Consider the following 26,723-nt stretch of genomic DNA (forward strand, 5'->3'; position numbering starts at 1 on the left):
AAATTTGTCTATACAGTTATAGCTTGTATATAAGTTAATTGATTTTATTTGTACACCCTTTCAAAATCGTGATTGGCACAATTTGGTAGATATTTCAGACTTAGTCCGATTATACTTTCATAATAATTATTGCGACAGGCAGTAACTCAACGTGAGATACTTATCATTTAATTGAACTAAAATTACTGATGCTTCAAGTGCAACTGCTTTTTAATGAAATACGAATGAATCTTCCTAAATAGAGTATACGGCTTTTGGTTAAACCCAATTATTTTCAGCCGCCATACATGCATAATGAACAACGAGCAAACTTAGGATTTATATTGAAATTAATATGATTATATAATAATATTATTATGTTACCGCATTGTCCATTTGTCCCAAGAGAAACAAGACTAAAGGATTTGAGATTTAAAGTACTTAATTTTTTTTTTCAGTTCAATAGAAATTGATATATGCAGCTCTTGTTCCTATTATAAATGTAATTAAATTAACGAACGTATAGTCTTAAGTAATCCAAGCTACAAAGCCTGAATGTCTTCTCGGCATTGCAAATAACTGCAATGGTTTTAATATCCCGTTACGTATCCAAGTCCCATATTATTATACGATATCATGAAATACTCCTATTTATTTAATAGTCGTCAGTTTATACGTCGTATAATATATTACTATTGCATTACATTTATAAGTACCTATGCAAATGACTCATAAAGGATGTACATTTTTTAATCATTTGGTTTACATTTTACGTTTTCATTGAAACCCAAACACATCTGCAGAACTAATCGCCAGCAAGTTACAACAACTACATATCTATACCGTATTCATATTACTTTATAAAACAATATAATATAATAGTGATGTACTTAGACCTCTTTAATATTTAATTCCAACTATTGAACAATGTAATATAAAATATTATACATACGTATAGTATCCGAACATTTCTAATACGAAATCACTCTAATATACACATGAACGCTTCTGTGTTCGTCTCAACATAATATATCATATCCGTCCATGTCATTTTAGACATCCATCAGAACACGTGTACGATATACTATAATATAATAATATGATACTGGTCTCTTTATATTATGTTATGTGCATCGTATTATTCTACTGCACCCAACTCACTCTCGCCTTATTCACACCATTATTGTCCTCCCCGTAGTATTTGTTATAAATTATAATACATATACATCAATATCGTAACATAATTGTACTGCACTCATTATACTTCGGGTGACCTTCAAGATGATATAGGCGATAGTGTTGTTCGTCTGAAGTCAATCGACGCACGCCATACGATTTCTCCGACCAACACTATGTGTAAATGTGTTTTTTAGTTATCATATCTTATTCATCATAAAATTTTTAAAAAAAAACTGGCAATTTGATCTTCCTCCGAGATCATCGTTATAAACTTTAGTCATTATCACGCAAAACCAGCAAAATATGCGTTGAACTTTCAAGTTGTGAAAAAGACATTTTAAAATCACCCTTTCTTGTTTATCAATAATTATGAGTTTAAACAGATAGAAAAATTCGTATTTAAAATATTAAAAGTTTAAATATTTAAAAGTTTATTATGAAACTTATGAATGATTTCAAAAAGTAATTATTATAAAACGTATTTCAAACGCACCAAAACCAAAGTATAACGAGACTATAGAGAAATTTATAATTTTAATTTTTAACTTTGATACAATAATACAGTTAATCATAGATGTTGTAATTAGTTTAAAAAATAGACCAAATAATAAATAGTGTGGAGGGTAACTACCTAAAAAAGTAATATTTAACTATACTAAGTATTCGTATACAATTTACAATGAACGTGCATAGATAGGTACACGATTTTGTATTCTAAAAACGCAATACATAACTGGCTTCTTTCCAATATTCAAAATATATAATATTTAATTTTCTAGGGATTTTATAAAACAGGTTCTATTGATAATAAAACTTTTGATAATATTATTATTCTTACTATTCACAAAATATGTATGCAATATAGCTCAAATAACATTGATAATTTTAGATTGGTTCTAAAGTTCTAAAAAAGATAATACGTACATTTTAAGATTTTATAATTATGCAGTTATATTCAGTTTTTGTAAAATACTTTAGAGGTCATCAGAGAGCTGATAAATTAGACATTTAGCACAAAATATACATAGTCCTGCCATGTTTGGAATGTAGGTATCTCCAAAGTTGTTTTTTTAAATCTACCCAAAAATAAAAATGTGTGAATAATACGAATAAAAATATTCAGACGAATAACATAACGAATTATAATACTATACGTATTTCCACATAATTATAGGCTGTTCTTCGGTTAGTTAATATTTTTCAGTTGACAAACTTACAAATTGGGCCTACCTAGTACCTATACATTGCAGATATATTCGAATTTTCAACTTTTGGCCGGTGGTGGCTCGTGTACATAATATATGAACGGTTGCAGTACAATCACCGCTCTCCTTGTACGAAAAAAAAGGCAAAAGGGTTTATTGATCACATTTTCTATATTTTTTAGTAGGTAACCTATACCTATACCTACTGACACAGAACGAAAAAACGTAAAAAAAAAAATGTGATTTTTTCGTGGCACAGTAAATCGTAATCTATAAATAATCACGGATAATAATAAAAGTCTCGATTCCATGCCGTTGACTTTATACATACATATTACATACATACATACATACATACATACATACATACATACATACATACATACATACATACATGCATATATATTACATACATGCCTACATAGATTGATATGCATAATGTACCAGGATGCGGCGGAGTTACGAATCTATAATATTCTAAGAACAAACAAGTATTTTAATAGTTGAACAAACATCTCATGTCTAAACTATGTACTGTTTGCGGTATCCATCCTACTACGTATGTGTTATATTATATTAGGTGACCACAATAATTATATTGGCGTAGTCGCTATTAGAATGATGTGCATAGACGTGAGCACTAAAGCCGCTTCCTATAGTGTACTGCCAAATAAAATAATTAATAAAAAATAAAAAATATTCGTTACAGAAAAAAAAACCAGTTGACCAAAATGACACAATCAAACGATTATTGTTAAAATGGTGGTAAAATGGGGACAGGGTGACGGTGGATATATTAACTCCCCGTGACCTTTTTTTTTAAAAATATTTATAATAATATTTTATATACTGTTGATATGATATTTTTATAGAGAAAATATAATAATATTTTTTTTTATAATCATATAAAATATGAATAATTAAAAACAATTCATGTTTGTTGATAACAAAATTATTTTTTTCTGATTATAAAAACAATTAACTCTCGTAGGCCCGTAGGGGTAAATACTCAACTTAATAAATCTGCTTTAGGCTATAAGGAAATATTTGTATGAATAATATAAGTATTAAATTACCAGTTCAAACACAAAACATTTCCTTAAATTATAAACTATATCTTTTTAGGTTTTTTCTCATATTTTCATTTATAGTTAAATTAAAAACATGTTTAAAATTTTAATTTAAAACTTTAATATTTATAAATCGTCATGTTACTCTAGAGTTGTATCAATGGTTTAGTTAGCTGGGCTATTCAGCGCGGAGTTGTAAATATAACCCAAAATAAAGTATCAAATAAATTTGCATAATGGTTTACTAATATATGTATAATTATTAACTATAAGTAATCTTTTTATTTTATAAATTTATCTATAAACCTTAAACGATAGTTTAATGATCAAAATGTACATATGTCGTAAAATAAGTATCATCCCTCCGCATGGCATAACCACCCCTGACTATAATACATTTGCTTGTAGGTGGAGCAGTCTGACGGAGAGCGATCGATGGTTCAGTCCGTACAACAGGAACAGCAACGACAACAAGAATAATAAAAGTGTCGCCTTGTCGTCGCGGGACGGACGATGATCGAAGGCGGAGGTGGAGAAGAACAGCCGGACGGCAGTGGCGGCGGCGTCGGCGGACTGGACACGGCCGTCAATTACAAGACGAGAAAGCGGCCGGCTGATACGACGGCCACGGCAGTGTACACTATAACCGGTGGCGAAGCGAACCAGCTCCAGGACTTACCGCTGTCGTGGTCGTCGCCGTGCGCTTGTTGCCCGCCACCCGTCGGATGTGCCGTCGTACTGCAGGGAAACGGGCAGCAGAGGCGCAGGCCACGGACTTGGACGTGTGGTGGTGCGGCCGGAGGCGGTGGCGGCGTGTCGACTCTGACCAGGAGCAGGACGTTCACGAGCAACTACGAACGTGCCATATCGTCGCTGCTGTGGCAGCCGTACGAGTGCCGATCGTCCAGCAATTCGCTAAACGACGACGGCGACGTGGCCGTCTGGCTCAGCGCCACCGGCCGCTATGAACCGCTGTCCAGCCGGTCGTCGCTCAGTCTGTCCACCATACCCAGGTTAGCATCTCGCAGCATTATATGTATTATTAATAGGTATTCGCGGTTAAACGGTTTACCACCGCGGACCGCTTACGTAACCAGACTGTAATTATAATAAGATACCGTGTATTATACACCGCGAATCGGCGGTGATTGGTCGGGCAGGAACCGCGATTGCGATAAATACCGAACGGTCAACCAAATAATAATAGTATCGTTTACACCGTCTGCCAATGCGTGTCTCCGCCGACGTGCAGCGTGATAAATCTGCTCGTGAATAATAAATAATATAGATAGGAACGCAGGTACTCGGTGTATACGTTTCAAATCGCTCGCGAATTCCGCTGCCAAATCGACGATGGTTTCGGTTTCCCCACAGAAATCGTCACTTAACGCCACACGATTATAATGTTATACTATCCATTAAACGCTTTCCCCGAACAATAACTAATAATTATTATATTGTACCTGTAAGCGAATAATTTGTCGTCAAGGTATCGGATTTCTCGACTCGGGTCCCGCCCCAAAATGCATCTTTGATCAAACTTTTGGGCAAGGCTGTTGCCGGGTTTCAACGCTTTTCTCGGACCTGCAATAGATATAATTTTTATTATATATGGACAGCGGATCTAGGACATTATTAGTCCCCGTCTTTTTTTTAACTTTTTTTTTTTAACGTTTATTAGAATATATACAATCTGTAATAAAAGTTACAATAAGCATATGGGCTAAAATACAATTGTTGTGAATGCGTGAGGTGAGTAGCAACCCAGCGGTAACACTCGACCACTTAGTCTCCGTCTAATTTTTTTTTCTCTGATATATTGAACATTTTTTAATTTTTTTAAAACTAATCATAATACCTTGAATGATTAGCCATACAAGACATAATAATTGTCAAGGGAAATATTAGTACTGAGATGCCTAATAAGAATATAAGATACAAAGAATATCAGTGTCGAACTGTCGAATCTACTAGCTATTTGCGAGGACCAATTGTCAATTTAACATAATAATACGCCATCCTCGATTATTGTAAATCGATATTTTCGAACATAATAAGATATAATAAGGCTACATGAGTAACACATAAAAAAAATATAACCATAGCCTTTTTGAAAAAATAAGATACTATATTCCACCACTGTCCAATCGTCCATTTCACTCCATCACAAAAATAAGAAGTTTTTATCCAATTATTAATTTGAGTGAGAGCTGGTACTTATCATTTTCTGTCAATGAATATTGGCGAGTATATACGTATTATATTTGTATGTATTATTGGTATTAGATAAACATCAAATATGAAATTAATTATAATTGAAAACCATTGTCATATAATATACTAAAATATTATTTTATAATATCTATTATTTTAAATTGTTTAACCGCCTATAAACTATTAATACTGGGAGTATTATAAAGACTTATACATTTATGTATAAGATTAAAAATAAAATAATTCGTGTCATTATTTAAGGTTTGATAGTTATCTCATATAACAATTCTAATATTTAAAAAATGAATAAGTAAAATATAATTTTAATATTTGAAAAAATATAACTATTATGGTTCTTGTTTAAAAAAAAATGGAAAGTACATTTCTTTTTTTTTTTGAGGAAAACTGATTCTTACCTATTTTTGAACGTCATTGGTCCCCCCTCCCCACCAAATTAATTGTCGATTTTAAATTTACTCGGTCAATATTGCTGAAACACCCGTTACAATCCGTTCGTCGGCAGTCCGTTTGTAGGACTACAGCGAATGGAAGTTTTTTAAATTAACACAACACGAACAGCGTACTTGATACGATATTTATAAATAATATGTACAATAATTTATATTTTATACGTGTCATGAATCATGATAACAAATGATCGTTGTCCGTATTACACGCCCGATAACACTAACACGCGATTATCACGGCCATTAGGTAGGTAGGTACCTTAAATTATTTATAGGTAGGACTTTATGATTAAAACCGTTGAGTATTATACCAGTGTGCAACTGAACTGATATATCTATATACGTATTATATTTTACAAAAAAATAATCTATGATATAACGAGGAGTTGGGCACTTGGGCGTGCCAGATGGGCGGGTGTCTTTAAATTTAAAAGCAACGATAAATCGTTGAACTCGAAAAGCCGATTCTGTAGGAAACTACGGCCTGCGTGTTTGTTTACATTTCTTCGGGATTTTCTTGAAAACTACTGGACTTATATAATATAATGTGATCTGTCTGTAGTGCTGAGTATATACCAATGCACCGGCGTACTGCATTAAAGGTTATGAGATTTTTTAGTACCAGAAAAAGTGTCTTCTGGGATAAACTCTCCCGCCTAATAAACGCCCCTGAACCCGTGATGCAAGTTTATTTATACATAGGGATGAAAACGATATCTCTCGTAAGTCGTAGGTCACAACACTGAACGCGTAATACACTGCAGTGGAATTACGCCTACTGCTGCAGCGGATAAGTCCTCACAGCCCATTTTATTGCTACCTATATGGCCTATAGATATTTACGTACTTGAATATTATATTGCTTTTACTGGACTATACCTACCTACTTAAGTTTATAACCACTTCAGAGCTGCATGATGATATTGATGATTTGCATACACAAAAATGTCAGTTATATACTAACCAGAAACAGATATTTGCAGATAACAAACATTTTTCACCTACCCAAATAACCGTCAACAATAATATTTTGAACCGTTATTTTACCACGCGTTTAACTTGGATCTTACAAACTTATATACTGCAAATACAATAAGCGAAGCGACGATTTTGTACAATAAATAATATAATAGACGTATAATAGATCATAATTCATAATATTATAATTTGAAATCATCATACACTATGGTTCTTTGACTATATTAACAGGCGTATTATTTGGAATTTGGAATTTACAAAACTATATTATGATATACACACACTTTGTCAGTGCTCAAATTAGGGGAGGGAATGAGTAGTCGGACGGAGCTGATCCACTATTTTTTTTTATTTATTAAGACCTCCCCTACTAACTATGTTCATTAGTACTTTAGGAAGGAGGGGAGGAGTTATTTTTAATAAAATACTTTTTTAATATAATTAATTTTATTAATTTGTTTTCATCAAGATTTTATGAATAATTATTTAATTGAGACTGCTGATTTGGTGGGAGGGGGTGGTTCAACATACCCCCTCTTGGATCTGCGTCAAATAATTTTACACTCGGAACGCAGTTTTCAAATGGTTAAAATATGAGCTCCTCCACTTAATTTTTTTTTCTATACACAATAAATGATGTAATATATAACTACAAATTACAATAAATTCTAAATAACGGTCGTACAAATGTATGCATAATTAACTGGCTATTCCCACAAACACAAGAAATCTGTGAACTATATAGATGACAGTGTTCATGTTACCTTGACGTAGAGACCAAAACGTAATCCTCTGGAAATGGGTCACACGGTTTGTCGTACTGGTGCAGACGATAAGGCTTGAATATATACGTAGATACAGTCATACAGACATATATCAACAGACTAGTTTTGCCGGAATTTCGCAGCACTGCACACCGCATTATTATTACGCACGGGCTTGAAATCTGTAAGATTTTTTCGGTTCCAGTTTTGGTTTTTAAAATCAAATTTACAGAAAAAAGGTCTGATTCTAGTTTCAGTGAATGATGGTTTTTTAATATGAATGAAAGAAGCAAAGATACAAAAGAAGTGGTAACAATTAAAATCTATATAAAGTCATATAAATTCCTACTACTGTAATTTGTGCTAACATGTAAAAAAAAGCATTATATTTTGGTAATTAATACTTAGATACATTGTATGTTTTCAGTGTTTAGAATACATTTTAGAATTTATAAAACCCTAAGAAATCTATATCATCGTGATGGTACCTACTATTTTCAAGGCAAAAACAATATTTAAAATTTTGAACGAGAATCTTTGACTACGATGACGTCCATTTTCCAAAGACTCACCAATGGGAAATATCGCGGTTACCCATTCACCGTGTTCGGTAAACGGTAACGACGATGATCGAGTCGATTGAGTATACCGCATTCACGTCAACAGATCTCATGCGGTAATCGTTCATGGACCGTAGTTTCAGATTAACCCCTTCACTAGATTTCGTCGACGGGCTCGTTTGTTGCGCACACGTTCGGAAAGTTGCCGCCAAAACCGGTATCAGAATTAATCAGGATTCGGTGGTGTGGTACGGTTTTTTCGTAAATGATATTAATGAATAATGATATGATATTTGCATATAATACATGCGATTTCTTTCCCCTTGTAGAAAACGGTCTAGGGAAGCCATTGCAGTTGTTTAATGCAAACGATCACTTCAAAAATTGAATTCGGAACAAAGATTAATATTATATTATTATGTATACAATTTTATAGCATAACACGATAACGTTTTAAAATATGATGATAGCCTGTGGGTGTAGGTATATAACTATTCAGCTATTATTCAATCGTTCACGATTGTTTGTACTATATCATAATAGAATAGGGTCACAGTTTATTAACAGATTTCTAATATCATACTCTGACGTTTATGATTCACTGAGTAGAAAATCGTTTATTTATGTACCTACCACCTATTAATTCAATAAAACATTTAATATTTTATACTAGGTATTTCTGATTGTTTTAATACACTATTATTAAAGTTTAACTAATCGCTGATTAATGACAATGAGTAAAATTATTTGTTGCATAATTTTAGGTATAGTAAATGTTAATTATTTTCAAATAATTAGACTGTCGAGTTATCATTTTAAAATTGTAATCATACACACTAAAAATATATATAAATACAGTGTACATTAAATATTTTTAATACACTCAAATGTTATATACTTTTATATTATATAATAAATTATATACTCATAATATAGAATTTTTTATGCAACTGTTTTATATTAATAAACTTTCAAAAGTATATTTACATTGTGAATTATTTCTTCAAAGTACTTTTTCAGTCAGAGTTCTTAAAATAATCAATGTATGTATATACATTTTTTAATGAAAATAGATCAATAATAAACTTAATTACATTTTTTAAATGCTTAAAGTTAATAACTTTTATGAAAATTAAAAATATTTTAGAAAATTATAATTTTACTAGTCTCGATGGACTTCCTCCTTCAGTACCTATATAATATTTCAAGTGGCTGCTGAAAGTTATGACTTATTTTCTTGTTATTGCCTTTTAAAATTAATATAGTAAACCACATGGGCATTTGACACTTGAGTAATTAAACACGAGATAATTTACACACTATATACGAATTTTATTCAAAAATAGACAGAGCTCTGAACAATTATGAATTAATACAGAAAAATGCACATTTCAGTGTAGTGTCGTTGTGTGTTAAGCTTAAGGGTGCTTAAATAATATCATAAAAAGTCAAGCTTCCGCTACTTGAAGGGATTTTTTTAGCGTAAGTATGCGTTTCTTCCATATATTATATACTTTACTGTCGATGTGGTTTTATTTATTTTTGTGTGAAAAAAGAAACATTACCGTAATTTTCACTTGAGTTTAATCCATCTGTCTCCTGTTGGCAGTAGAAAAACTAAATAAATTACATTAATATACCTATTATATCACGTTCACTTTTTATTCTTTTATAAATGCTTATACTATAATAACAAAGACCGTCTCACGAATGACATAATACATTTATTATTTAATACGGTGGTTTTATTGTTATCCAAGGAGCAGTGTTAATTTTTCATATTTTTAGTTTCATATTTTTTTTGTCCTTCGGATTTTTATCGTTTATACGGACCCCATCAACCACCGAGTAAGTCTAAGACCCTTGTGGCACGCACGGTTGTTAGGTACGGTAAAAAAACTTTTCGAGAGACGTCTTACATAGTTACATGGTAATCCTAATGAATAAACAAAATTAAAACTCGACAGTGATTTCAAAGTATATGTATAAGCATTATTTATACTCTCTCGTTTTTGTTGCAACTTGCAAGGACGAAATCCCTAAATAGACTTGTTTAATCCCCAAATAGAATATACCGCTCACCTATCCAATCCTTTCCACATCTCTCGTTATCTACTAACATATTTTTTGTGCCGTTAACGTCTTAACGTATAGACTAAACACAAATATTTGCTTTCGTTTTAACGGGCTTACTGTCGAATCAAATTTTAATGACTAAAACTTATTTTTGAGGTGTCAAAATATTTACTCGCTTTTTTTAACTCGTTAACATTCTATTCATAAAAATATCTGATTCCTTTAATTTATTATAACAATATTCGTGTTTTCAAAATATTTTTTTTTCAAGTATCTTAACAATAAATGTTAACATCTCTGAAATTCATAGAACAACTATTTTTTTTTTTCGATGAAAAGTATAGAATTAAATATAGCATACGTTATATTATATTATATTATAAATTAAGTTATACATGTTAGGCTTATTCATGTACCTATTAACTACTTGAATACGGTTAGTATCAAATAAGTACGTTATTTAAAATGTAAAGAAGAGAACTTTAATTTACTCCAGACTTTAGGTACTTTCAGTTCATTATTAAAATCATGGCTGGTAAATATATTGCAATCGTGTTCAAATCATTTAACTTTAAGTCACGTGCTGGGATACCGAACATGACTACACGCAATGCAGCTAATCAAAAATCCTTAGTAAAATATACGTGCATTGACACAAAGTCACAAACCATCATTGCTTCGAAAACGGATTGAAACGTTCTAATTTAGACAATTATATTCAAGTACCTATATACTATATAGTATATACTTACATTGAGAATTCAGATATAAAAGTATTATTTTGTTTTAACCAAAATGTAATTACAACACACCTCTTACTCCGTTGGTTCGTATAGACTTACGAGTAATATAAACATAACAAGTGACCAACAATGACGATAAAGGTTTTGTTATATTTAAAAAATATACCTACATACATGTAACATATTTTAACAATACTGTTACTTTCTAGTTAATGTAAAAAGAAAAGCCAATAGTTTTTGAAAAATAAATGTTATAACATTCATTAAATATATTATGAAATATTTGTTTTAATGAGATATTGAGCATAAATTAAATCGAACTTAATTAGGATTGTTTTTAATTACCACTCGGTGTATAAATTATAAACATTAAATAAATATGAGCGAATTTAATGATTATGAACTAAATTCTAAAAAAGTCAGAACATTATACTTTATATATGGCATGTATTAATTATAAAATATATATTAAAGAATGTGTTTAATAGTAGGTACCTAAAAAATAAAAACTAAGCCGTAAAACACCGAGAATAATTTTATTTACAATAATCTACCACATTCTCATATACGTATAATCGACAATCCTCTCAACTAGGAATTATATTATTGTATTATCTACCTAAGTAAACTAATTCTTATTTCAAGCCTAAATTTATTTCCTAATCTACTTAGGCCACGTTATATTTTAACAAAGGTACCTCTTTCTTTTACTTTTATTATGGAGCCACCTGATTTGTATTAATTTATAATATTGACATTTTTTCCCCTAATAAATGTATTATTTATAAACGAAAACTGTAAAACTTGGTTCAATTTATACTTAACCCCCCTTCTCCCATTTAATATTCCTTGCTACGCCATGATATATGTACATTCCTAAATGGAATTTTTATATTATAAAATTCTTACAATAGACACTCAACATTATAATAACGAATCATTCATACTAATATATTATATTGTTTTTAAGTAAGTTGAATACACATAACCGAAGATGAAACTTGTATTTTAAAAATTACATTAACCAATTTATAAATTAGGTATAATATATTATGTATCACAAAAAAAGTTTCGATGAGTTCATAACTCCACTCTTTACTACCTATTTTATAATATTTTCAGTTAATTAAGAAATAACTTATGAGTTATTTAAATTCTAAAATTTTTAAGTATGAAATAATTTAAATAAAGATGATATAAAATATATACAATTATTAATATTGAAGTGGTCTCAAAAGTTATTCATAAAATACGGTAAACTTCTTTGTTTACATAAAAAAATGTATAATATAGGGATATAGTTTTTTATTATATAACTATATAAGTATGCGAATATACTTTTGTTTATTAATGCTAAATTAAAAATTAGGTACCTATATAATACAAACTATATTATTATGTATTGTATTGTAAAATAATATGTTATTATATATACTATGTATAAAATATAAAATATTTGAATATCTAAATATCTATCAGCAATATTATAGAGCCTATACAAAATCAAGTCAATCGCTTAAAATGAATTTTTTAACAGCCTCTAAATTAATATTTTGCCAATTTAAACTTTCACGCACACCTACTACTTATTATTATTTGGTGTGATGTTTAGCACATTACGTCTGACTAAAATTTGAAGTTTGTATTGGCCAATAACCGTTAAATGTGCTCTGAAAACATAATTATATATTGTGCGAGATGGTATTACACAATATTCACTACCTACCATTTGAATAAAACCTAATCGACATGCCTCAATTGAATATTAATGAAAAATATACAGAGCGTGCATATGACGTATTTTTCGTTATAGCTCAGTATTTAAAATTATTTCTATTAAAACCATCACCACTAAGCATATTTTATGTAACCAATTTCTATAACATATACACTTTCATTTGAATTATTATTTCGGTTAACTTAATATAAATGAAAACATTTGTTTTAATTTTAAAAAAGTGTTTAATTTTGAGTAACTAATAACAAAATGCATCATTGAATATATATTTATTTTCGTATAATTTTTTTTTGTACTTTTTCGAGTAATAAGGAATTAATACAATTTTTTGCAATTTTGGAAAGAATTAAAAAATATTAATACGAATAAACCATTTGCTAGTTTACATTGTAAAATCTTTTTTACTGCCACCTATATTATGCTATATAATTCAAAACTAAGTAAATTTGATGTTTACACGCACATTGTATGTAAATTAAATATTAATTGCGTTTGAACTTTTCAATGTATAGTCAAATTTATTTCCTTTTTATTGATTGACACAATAAACCATTTCATTAAACATTCTTATTGAATCCATAATTCACAGCCGTTCGCCAGGAGCAATTAGTATAGCAAAACGTTCATAAGAATAGTAGAAAATCGACAAAAGAACGCATGGAGAATTCATAAAGAATTGAAAGACAATTATAATTGTCGAATCAATGAAATTAACCTTCTTTTGCACTAATTGTAATGAAATATATCTAAATGTTACCGTTATTAACTAAATTGTTGATTAATCACAGTATTGTGATTTAATTATAATCCTCTATGTATTATAAATTAAAAGCCGATTTCATTTAGGCTTTAAAAAAAAAAAGATTAATGTTTGCAAATGAACCTATTGTTTTCCATTTCCTTAATATCATAAGCATAACATAACCGATTATGCTAAACAGTAAAAATTAATATTCCAAACATATTTATTTTTAAGATGATTTTATATTATATCTTAGTTGTAAGTAATTTTAACTATATAGTTGCGAATTTAATATTTTACCTATATATTATATGAGATGTAAAATAAAAAATATTATTTATATTATTAATATACCTACTTATTAACTGATACTTTTAAAAATACCTATATTTTTTAAATATTATAGCTGTGCTGAAAATTAAAATTACATAGTGAAGAAATGGATTGGGGTTGAAATTAGTTAATACTTTTACACTCAATCACAAAAGTACACAATATAATCTTGTGAAACCAAATGTTAGTTGAAATACTTGAAAGTCGGTATTCTTTTTCATAGTTAACATACACCACTTTTAGGTATATAATAACATCATTGATTTTAACTCATAGATAACTGATAACTGATAATAAACAATAACATTTCCTATACAACGCAAATGGCGGCTATCAAGCGTCCAATTTGGCAGCGTATTACTAGTTAGCTATTTATATTCTATATTGGTAGGTAGTTGTTTAATACTTGTATGTGTCTAAAATCTGATTCCAATTATTACGACATGGTAAGTATGGTAACATATTGGTAACCCCTTTGGCCACAATTGGCCTTTCCTTCATTATTTACATAAAGTACTAAAAAACATTATAATATATTATAAGTTGACATTCAAAATTGACAAGTACCTTGAATATTACACATTTTACATAAATATTTGTGTTTCAGATATTTACTTGTTATTTCTGTTAATTCTATTGCAGTTTTCATGTTATTTTTAAACTGATTTCGCTGTATCATTCATGAATTAAATACACATATAGACAAATTATATAATGTCTATACATAAACCGATGATATGCAAAAAAGAATATAATCTCCACATACAAAATTACATTGAAGAAAGGGTAGATTTATATATTATACATTTATATAACTATATGTATATATTTAATATATTTATATACATATTCTATATATTATACAGGCTATACTATACAAAACATTTCGAATACATAATTATTATATGTATTATGTACCTATCGTAAAAATTGTATTCCAAAAATAAATTATGGAAACATTTTGCATTTCCGAATTAAGTGGTTAAAATGTTAAGAGTACCTATTCAATTTAAGTCTTTAAACTACAATAAACTTGTTTAGTTAAATTAAATTAAGAAAATTACTTGTGAGTTATTGTATATCTAAAGATTGTGGTATAGACTTGTTTTATAAAAACTACTTAAAGAAAAAAAATGTATTTATTAATATTAAGATTGCAATTAATCATTTTTGTCATAATTTTAATCATTTGAAATGAATTAGGTGAATTGTTAGTTATAACTAATTTTATTTTTTCACATTATATAATAATTTTATTGAAATAGCTTAGGTATGTTGTACGTTATAGAATACAATACATTATAGGTGCATACATGTAGACGTACTAGCCACCTAAGTAGTATACAGATGTGAGTATAAGTTAAATGTTAATAAACTTGTAATGAAACGTCATTAGTTTTGTATTACAACAAATGTATAGAATGAAATAATATTTTATAACACTTTGTCAGTGAAATTCACTCACGTCTTATTTAATACATGCATTGTCAATGTTTTTTTTTATGTATATACAAATTTAACTAAGTGATATTTCTCTTGCTTTCTATGTTGTATTATTATTATTATTATTATTATTACATTTACGGAAAGTAACAAAATTGAATTATAATAAAATTAATCAAAGCACTACACAAAAGAGATGAAAATGTAGAAAATACTGTTATTTGGGCTTAAATGAACAGTATAATTTATGGTGCCTAATTGATTTGTCGTCAGTTACTATTAGTTAGAAGAGGGTAAAAGCTTAAGTAATAAATAGCTGGATGGCAGAATAATCATTTTAAAAGCTTTGACTACAATGCAATATTACAATGATCTGTAATTGGCTAAACGTAGTTTCGATGTTTTTTTAAACTACATTAGAAACGTTTATTCAGTAAGATAATCTCGCCAAGTTCTAAACATTTAATCATTCTCCAATTATTTTACAGTAAAATAGTACCTACAACTTTATAGTATCGATATCGATGATCATTTTCTTACAAATAAGAGCTCTTGAAGCTATACAATTTAAAAAGTGATTCAAGTTTTTACAAATTGTAGACCTTAACCTAATTAAGAATGTTTAATTCTATAGTAGATGAATAACATAATACATGCATCATTTAAATTAACATTCAGAGCAATATTCCAATTCTTTGCCCACGTAATATCTATAACAATAGTTACTAGCTTGGGTATACCAACCTTACGGAAATTGAAATTAAAATAGGTAAAATATCTCCTTGTGGCACTTTTATCAATGATTTATAAGCTTATAACCTATTAACTGTTAGGTATTAACATATTTAGCGGTTAATGTTTCTACTTTTTACCAGTGTTAAGTATTATTTACTTAAAAGTCTAATCTAGCGTCTACTGTCATTCTAATATAAGTTTACTTAAAATACATATATTAATTTAAACTTTGTCGTTTATCATCATGTTCATTCTAAATTATTATTAGTTATTACTTATTACTTATTACTTATTAAGTATAACATTGTATTTACTATTTACTGTATATGCTATATTGAGCCCAATAAGGCGTATATATTATATAAATATAAAATTAACATAATATCTATTCCTAATTTCTATTTCTAGCCATCCTCAAGAATACTATTGATTATAAATACTTCTAAATAAAATTACCATCATATCATTACCTACTCATAGAATAAATCTATATACTCCATATTCAGTACTCTAAATTTAAGCATTTTGTACTTTGTACTTTGTATACATTTAAATATGGTTAGTTATGATATGTTTATAGGTACTACAATGTACATATTCATATACCTCAACAAATATTACAATTTTAATGGACATATGTAATGTTTCACTAACATTACTTCCCTTTTAATTAATTAATTCAATAATTATGATTCATACCTATGTTATATTATATAATATTAATTAAATATAATATTATGTTATTATCGATATTCTTTCTCAGTTATTATATTTGCGCAATTAATGACAGTATACAATAAACCTAATTAAAATAATATTGGGTACCTACCTACTACAAGTGCTACAACAACCTACTGGTATAAATGTATAATGTGCATACTGCATTCTTTTCATACATTTATACTAAAATAAATATATTCTAATGTTGTAACAACCCAATTTACATACTATCGCAACATAAATCTAAATATTGTAGGTCTCTAAAATGTTTGAATATTTATATAACTAAAGACTAAATAATAATAATTAAAAATTAAAAATTGTTGAAATTGTATTCAATTTAAAACGTGACGCTAACGATTAAAATAATATGTAGACTATAGTCGTGTAAGCATACCTATTCAAAATAAAACACAACACATCCACGAAAAAAATATTAATTAATTGACTAATTTGATACAAAATGCATTTTCATAATAAATGTTATATTACATTTGATTAAAATATATTTTAGTCAAACTAATTGTTATGTAGGATCAATAATACATTATGAATTTAATAATCTAATATACTATCTGCTAAATAATATACTAAAATAATAATAATGATATACTGTATAATAGCAATCATTTTAACGATTATCAGTAAATATATCTAAAGTATTGTGGTGTCTAGTATATAATACATTAAAATTGATTAAATAGTTATAAGTGTTATTGATGAATATTATAAAAATTACTACATGAATATTTCATATTTGTTTGTGAGTGAAGAATTTTTTGGTAGCATATATTCTGTACAAGTACTTAGTAGGTAAGAAAATATGAAATTTAACTAAGAGGAAAGAGTAATCTCTTTTTATTAAGGATACTTTTTTTCAAGTTATTTAAATTAGAATGTATGTATTTTATTATTATAGTCGGGTATTTAACATTTTCAGTCCCAGCTGAATACAATAGCATGCTTGATTCGCATGTCAGTGTCTTTACTACTTAGAATTTTTTCAATTCTAAAAATAAACTTTAGGATTTTTAACAATTAAATAATAAGGCATGCTCGCGGTTAGCCCTTGAGGCTTGCAAATAGGTATACAGATTATTATTATTTATGCGATAAAAATGTTTTATAAGTTAAATATTCCATTTTATGAACACAATTTTAGGAATCTGTTCCACGTCATAAAGTTGCAAGGACCTTTGTATAAAAAGAATTCCCATAATTTTTTTGTGCCGTTACACCTAAATCATTTTTTTTGTAGAAACATTTTCTCAAAAGATTCTGAAAGACTGAAAGTTCTTAGAAGATAGAATTCTGTACCTACCTCTGTGCGGTAGGTACCTTTTGTCCATAATAATCGTGGTTTTCTGGCCACAGGACCTTTAAAATACAAAAAAATACTAATAAATAGTCGCCTCTTGGTCAGTAAATTGTTCATTAAAATGTAAACAACTATTTGTGAGTCACTAACTATAAACTCCATTAAACATTCCCAACATATTTTATTTCTGTAAAAAAAAAACACATAACGTATTAACATGAATTAAAACCTTCTTATGAAGACGTATAAGTATTTTAATTTTAATTTTAAATATACAATGTCGTACCTACATTGCTGTTTACTTTTCAAATTTCATGTAATAATTCTGTATGTACCAAAATATTTAGAATAATATTACCATTATATTACTAAACACTACACATTCATAAAACTTTAGACTGTAATCGTGCAGTTTATATATAATTATTATTTATGTTGAATTCACAATCAAAAGTCGTTACCTAACTTTACCTTTTAACGAAGAATTTTCTTGTGGAAAGGGAACCATCTCCTTATCTATTTTGGTTGAAAATTGTACTTGATTGCTGATCAAAGACTTAATAATTTGAACTCGAATTCCATTTGAGAGTCCTAAATAATCTTTGTTGTGTCACTGAGAGTGTGCCAATAGAACATAGGTATCTACATAGAATATAATATTGGTGTAAACTTATATTTCTTCCTAATAAAATATAATAGTTTAAATTTTGAAATGATTTAAGTACACTCAATTAAAATATAATTGATTAACTAATTAAATTTGAAACATGGATTAATATTTTAATCCCATCTCTAAATGCATATTAATATTAAAATCCTTTGTTATCATTAAAATGTTCAAAAAACGTTTAGCAATTGGTGGAAAATTATTTTCACTAACAAGCTTAAAATGATTAAAACAAATGTGAGTGAGAAATAAAAAGAAATTTAAAATTCTTCATTCACAATTATTTGTTAAGTATACGGAATTTTTAAAAACAAAACGATTCTTATATTTTATTCAATTACTGTGTGTGTTGACAATGGACATATGACATTTACAAAATTGATATATATATATATATATTAGCAGGTCTGGCACTATACTTACATGCAATAATTTTTTACAAAAATATGGCTGATTCCTAGGAAATCTACAACGGGGCAAATTTTTCAACCCCTCCGATGGTAAATGTTTCTGTCAATTCTAGGACAATAGGATTAGAGTACTAGGACACTAATATTAGTGATAGTAGGTATACTTGAGCCGTTACCACGGCACAGACGATTTCGCCGGATAGTCGATCTGAAATGCGCGATGAGTTATAAACACACCGCTTAGGCATATAACATAACATAATAATACGAGCCACGACAAGTAGGGTAATGATTTTAATTATTATTATTGTGTCAATCGCATTGTGTGGTGTATATAATTTTCCTGTTTTTTTCCTTCTCATCATCCGGCTTGTTTTTTTTCTGTTATTTCCAGGTCGGCCGGTTCGTGTTCGTCGTCGGTGTGCCGTCTGCTGGACGACGGCGGAGACAAAACGCCTCCGCCGCCGTGCTGGTGTAGCGCGGAAACCGCGACCGTCCTCGGTGACCCACATAACGACGATATGGCCCGGACGACAACCGGTTACCGCTGTCCGCCGCATGGATCGCTGCTTCAGCGTCGAGGCACCGCCGCCGACGCCGTCGAAGGGGGACGACCGGTGCTGCGTTCGCGTCTCGCCGCAGACGTTCAGTCAAACGTACAGCGTCCGACCTCGCGTATCGTGCCGTCTCGTTGTGTCAGTGCGGGTGATTGGTGTTGTGATAACGGAGACGTCGATGTCGACGACGACGACGACGACGACGAGGATTACTATTGCGTTTACGAGGACGAAAACCTCCACAGAGTGGATAACGACGTCGACGTTCGCGATGATAACCGAGTGCGTGCTGTAGTGCTGATGGACAACGGGAGCGGCTTGATAACCGGCGGCGGGACGGTGGACGGCGGTAAGTCTCAGGCGGCAGTGGCCGCCGAGAGGACTTACGCGTCCACGGAAGCGCAGACTGACGAGACGGCGTGCTCGTCCGCTTACAGGGAACAGCGGCGGCGGGAACGACGGGAACGCCGGCTGCAACAGCAACGACGCGTCCACCCGCCGCCGCCGCCTCCGCCCGCGCTTTCGTCGTCGTCACTGCTGCCGCCGCCACCGCCACCGCTTCTGTTGCAGCAGCAGCAGCAGCAGTCCGGGATCGCTGTGTCTGTCGACCCGGACAGGCTGCCCGACCTGTTGCTCAACTCGCACCTTCCACCGCCGCTGTACACAACCGTCGGCGGCGGCGTGTGCGACGTCGCCATGGCCACCCGGGCGGCCAACATGCAGGCGTCCCTGTTGCCCACCCCATTCCAACACCCCCATCAGCCGCCCGGGGCGCCCGTCGGCTCGGTCGTCAACACGCCCGGTGGATTTCGCCTGCCGTTCGGCATCATACCGGCCAGGAGACGAAGGTCAGTGTTTCGACATACGGTTTTATAATGCATTAAACAGTGTTATGTACATAATATTATTTTTTTGTTATTTATAAGCAATTGTGATAGCCCCTTAGAGATTGTTTTTTCGATATTTGTATAGTATTTTGAAAACAAAAATACGCTATTGCCGTGGTGTAAAGTTATATATAAGTATCGGAATCGCTAAATTCGATAGATATGGTACCTGTTTAGTGTTTAATGTTTATATTAGGTATTTTTTTTGCACGTACGTCTGTCAACAGTTTCAGTATGGGTACAGTTTATAATAAATAGTTATTGTAAACGATTATAGGTAAATAGACCTACGGACCGTATACCGTACGGTAGTTATACCTAGTTGTAGGTAGGTAGTTGATAAGTTACGCAAACGCGAGACCAATCAGAACGTTCACGTATCACATAATATTAAATAACATCCCTCCTATCTCCTGCAGATCCGAGATTTTCATCAAACGTCATAACACTCAAAGCATGACATTTTTAAATTTTCGTTGTGCTTATAGGCTAGTAGTTCACTACTCATACAAATAACATAATACTTGTATACCTATCTCTGTGGCTCTACGTTGCGGTCGTCCCTCATCACTTCTTTGAGTTCTTTATGGTATAGGGCAGTAGCGTGCCTGTAAAACATTTTCTTGGTTGGGGGGGGACTATTAAATACCTCACTTTAAAACCATTAAAATCCCAAAGCAAAGCAAAACTTAATATAACCCTATTGCCCCCCCACCCCTTTAACAAGTACACCACTATTTTAGTGTCATGTTATGTTAACGTAAATTATGTAATAGCGAGTGCACAATTTATAAAAAAAAATAAGAATTCCAACAAAGACCGCACTGCAAAGATAGGACAAGTGTTGCAGCAGTGCACGCTATACATATACCTGTCCTGTACGATAACTGCACGCCACAGACACTCCTAGGCGATAGGTATCTGCAGCGTATATTATAATATTATATTTTAATATAGGTAGATAGGTACTAATATGTATACGATCCATTCGAAAACGTCTCATAAGGACAGGTTCTAGCGGTCTCGTCCGTATTTATACAAAAATAATAATAATGGTAGTATACACTATAGAGCGCAATCAGCTCGAACAACGCGTAGTCATATATTCGGCTGTTTTACGACCCATTAAAAGAGGATAATATTATAGAAGTGAAATCCAGGATGTTTGCGTTGTGTATAGATGATACTCTGCATGTGTGTTTTTATGCGACACCCTATTGTTTGAGCTGAGTACAACAATATATAACATGTAATATAGGTATAGTGTCACGGTCATCACTACAACATGCGTATAAGAGTGTTTATTATAATAGTAATAATAATATGCACGTGTCGTGGTACATAGATTTTGTTTCTGAGAAACCTTTCGTTCATTAGCTATCGCATTGTGCCTGCCGGTACAGATCTCAATGACAACCGATAAAATATTCACTGAGACAACCGATTTCGTACCGTCCGAACAATTTCAAATCCTCTCCGTGTAATATACATATACAATATCATATTATGATGTATTATGTGTATGGACATCTGCATTACAAATATATTATACATAATTATAATAATATGTTACCCAATGTTGTTGTGTCGTCGAAATGTATTGAATAACGCTTAACGCGCAATAATATTATTATAGGTAGATACCGTATAAAAACAAGTGTTTACTAAAAAGTGGAAAAACTAGAATTTAGTCATTTTATTGAAATCGAACGCGTGTTATTCTTTAGTATTTTATTGTTATGCGTAGATATAATGATTTTTTTCAAACGTCAACCAGACAATATGTTAAGCATATTAGATAATATTACATTTTTTTAAGCTTTTAACAATGCTGTACTTTGATATTCAATATTTTTTTATGATTCAGTTAATTTTAAATTAACTTTTAAAAATCGTATAATGCCTATGATAAAAATTGAATAATATATCTGATTCACGATAATAAAAATCACCGTATATCCATATTATTGTGAATGAAATAAAAGCACATGCTACGATATTGTTATATTAATATAATACATATTTTATCAATATTGTAGAAAGGTCAATATTGTGTGCTTTATAAATATTTATTCAATATTATGAGATTAGGGTTAGTTCAGAGGTTTGATACGGTACCAACTTTATTGTCCCAAGTCATTTCCAATATTTACTGTGTAGGTATACAAGGTAGTCATAATAATGATTTAATTTAATTGTTCACAAAATAATTTACTTTGACGTATAATATAATTTATGTATAATGTGAAACTTTCAAAGTATTTAGGCAATAGTATAATGTCCTCAAAACTGACAAAATTAAGTTTCTCACTACAAATCGATGTAATAATTTATGATTTTAACCAACTAATTTATCAAATTCTTAGCACTGATATTATTATCCTTCACATACATAATATAATTGTAACGTAATTTTTACCAGTCAAATTATTTTACTTTGATGATGGTCATTGCTGTGATATATTGGATCATTATTATAATTTAGAGTGTGATTGAAAAATGCCCCTCTCCTTGTAAATGTAATTCTTAAGTATGTAATTTGCATTTTGAGTAAATGTGTGTATATATTATAATTATTGTCTAAAAACAAATCTTAATAATCAACTATCGTGAAGGTCTGATAAACGTATTATAATCGTTTGGATAATATCATGTTTGGCCAAACATTAACAAATAGTATAGAAAAACAAGACTTGCCCACTCAAAAGTTAAAATATTGATCTTAATAATAATATCGCGAGCCACACCACATACATAATAATTATTCGCTATTTCTAGTTAAATTTTAAAACTCGACTACACCTATATCATAAATACATATTATACGTGTGTGTAGTATATGTGGACCGTATGGATATCATAATATGAGCTCGTGAAGTAATTGACGTAACGCTCATAACTGTATACATACACATTTATAAAACGTATACGATGTGTAACGATGTACATCATCATAATAAATAGTATAATACGAATGACGATCGTCATATCAGCCGGCGATGATTCCGTTTTCGAAATTTCACATCCGGTACCCAGTCTGCAAAATAAAATACCAACAAAAACCGATATTACACATGAACAAAAAAAAAAAAATAAGCAAAATATGGATACACACTTCCATACTCCATATAATATTACAGTTGTACGTACCATGTCGCACGCGAAAACTGTATTACACGTGCGGAAACCGTTTAATAACAATTAACCGTTTACACCGTTTTCTTCTTTTCGCGTAAGAATTAAATAAATTTATGGTATTATTTTCGTCTCCGTTAACTGTTTCTCTTCTGTTTTGAAGAAAGCGTGTAGTACCTACAATACGACCGTGATCCGCACCCGATAAGACGATATGCAACCGCGGCATCATAATATAACCATGATGATAGTCTTCAACGGATAGCAAAGGGTGCGGTGGAGAGGAAGACGTGTCATAATCATCGCAAGGAACGGTACCTACCTATGTGTATAGTATATATATATATATATGTATAATAAATCATCATCATTATGATTATTATAAGCGGTGGGCCAGCCGAGACGGTCGTGCGTGAAGCCGAGATCCGTCGGCCATGTTTTCACTTGTAATCTCTGATTGAACTCTGTAAAACACTAGACGGCGGACCATATAGTAAATATGGTTTCGACTGTTCATCTCATAGACCATACTTCACCGACCATTTGTTTGAAAAGTGTAAAAACAAAATAAAAAAATAAAATTGTTATCATAGGTACTCCGCGTACGCTGGTGTAGTATTTTTGCTTACTGTTTTGATAAAAATCGTAATAAAAAAGTAAAAATAATTGTTGTATAATACAGTATATTTATCTAGAATTTCCATAATATATTATAACAATGTCCACAGTAAATTATTCAGGAGGAAAAAATGTTTTATACTTCGTTATTTTATTTGTTTATTTCTACGTATGAACATAATATTACTAGTAATTAATAACTAATAATATGATGTAAGCAATATAATAATTTATTTACGGTTGATCAATAATTCGTGTTGTAAAAACTGAGTATTTCATACAATTCTTCAACCTATTTAAACTGTAGACAAACAATCATGCATATTTAATTTTAAAAAAAGGTATAGCGGTAATATAATATTTTAATCTTTTGACTTTTTGCAATTCCATGTGTATAATTTTCCCTATCACGGTAAATTAATTTCTTTCTCTGATTTTTTCTTAAAACCAAATAAATAGTTTTAAGTAAATGTGAGAAATACAGCACAGTAGTTTAAAAAAAATATCAGTTAGAAAATATTGACGGTGGAAAATATGGTATAAGACACTCTGTATGTAATAGAGATACAGCAGGTACACGCCCACACTCAGTATTTATATAACGTAAGTACGAAATAGTAAAACAGCTTGCACTGTACAACTGCAAGTAAAAAATTTAGTGGTTTGAAAAATAAACTTCGTTGTCGTCTAATTTGTAGTGTGCCTATGTTAAAAATCTGTTGGTTAAAAAACAAATTTCAAAAAATATACCCAAAAACCAGGAAAATACACACGCGTTATCGATGTATATACATGATACCCATACTAATATTCTCCTCTCATTTCTCGCCCGACAATGAATTTGCATATTCTTCATCCTATCCATATGTATAATAATTATGTATTTTGCCCGCCAGCACTCACGTATATTGTGAGTGTCACGTTCGCACTATATTGTATGTACTAAACTGTCTGATGAAGTGTAAATGGATCAGATTAAGTCTTGGATGTATATTGTAATAATAGTAAAGCACTAAACACTATGGGTTTATGGAATTAGGTTGGGTAATGACATAAATCTAGTATTCCAGATTGCGAAAATTAAAACATAATATGTACATTGTGGTGAACTCGTAAAAAAATTTTAGTCCACATTTATTTCGTAAACGTAAATATAGTTACTTTTGTAATAAAAAAAAATAGACTAATAAAACGGAAACAGTATGCGAAGTACCGGGTAGGTTGCATTTAAAACAAATTTACTGCGAAAAGCATTTTATTAAATGTGAAAAAAAGTTGATGGCACAATTATTTATAAATACCAACTAAACCATGCAGAATAAAAAAAAACAATTAAAATAAAAATTATTAAATTATTGAAAAGTGATACAATTGTTATGAGATGGAGATGGAAGTAGAAGGAAAAAAACTAAATAATTAAAGTCAACAAATAACATGGTTTTATATATTTTTCATTTAATTGGCAGTTTTACAAACGTATAATTTACTACCTATCGACTTAATCATATCGTCCAAATTTAGCCTTAAAAATTAACATTGTGGGAGTATAAAAAAAAATTTAACATGGTTGTTCTAAATAGTATTTGTGAAAACGTATAACACAAATAAATTATGTAGTATAAAAATAGGATCATATTACGTCTATAAACATTAAATATTTGTATAATAAATTAATGTAAACAATAATCAAAATTTGTGTTGCATTAAATTGCGTGATTAGTAAACAATATTTTTAAATGGCTTTTTATTTGTTTTATATACCTCTGTACAGTCAAGTCATCAATTCATCATCAAAATTACATTCGCAGCAATATTTTATAAGCTCTTGTAGTCTTGTGCCATGTCTGTTTTGGGGAGTTTATTTTTTGTCTTTGTTTAAAATTCGTCACGTGCATCTTGTGTGTACTATGTATACAGTAGGTATATTATTGTGTTTACAGAGGCTTATTTTTTTATCCAGCGAGCAAGGCCGATTTATTGTTAATTAAAAAAGAAACAAAATAAAATTGAAAAAGTCAACACTCGAGCGAGGATCGATCCGGGTTAATGGGTAAAAGGTGAATTAAAAAAAAAAAAAATACCCCATAACAACGCTCGAGTCAGCAGGTTAAAGCGTCGTTATTTTCGGACCGACGACCGCAGACCAATTATTATTGTACGAGTTTATGGCAAAGTCCGACTTGCC

At 30.5% G+C, this 26,723-nt stretch overlaps 1 protein-coding gene across 1 annotated transcript in view; it reads left to right on the forward strand.

The window, feature by feature from the left end:
- LOC111036435 overlaps window positions 1–26,723 on the forward strand; it is a 141,175-nt gene that overhangs the window by 44,408 nt on the left and 70,044 nt on the right. Inside the window, exons 2-3 of the mRNA XM_022318449.1 lie at window positions 3,842–4,446; window positions 19,736–20,746. Coding sequence (XP_022174141.1) covers window positions 3,947–4,446; window positions 19,736–20,746 — 1,511 coding nt within the window. The 5' untranslated portion in view covers window positions 3,842–3,946. The remainder of the gene's footprint in view (window positions 1–3,841; window positions 4,447–19,735; window positions 20,747–26,723) is intronic.

The sequence above is a fragment of the Myzus persicae genome, unplaced genomic scaffold, assembly GCF_001856785.1.
Source record: "Myzus persicae strain clone G006 unplaced genomic scaffold, MPER_G0061.0, whole genome shotgun sequence".
Classification (NCBI taxonomy): Eukaryota; Metazoa; Arthropoda; class Insecta; order Hemiptera; family Aphididae; genus Myzus; species Myzus persicae.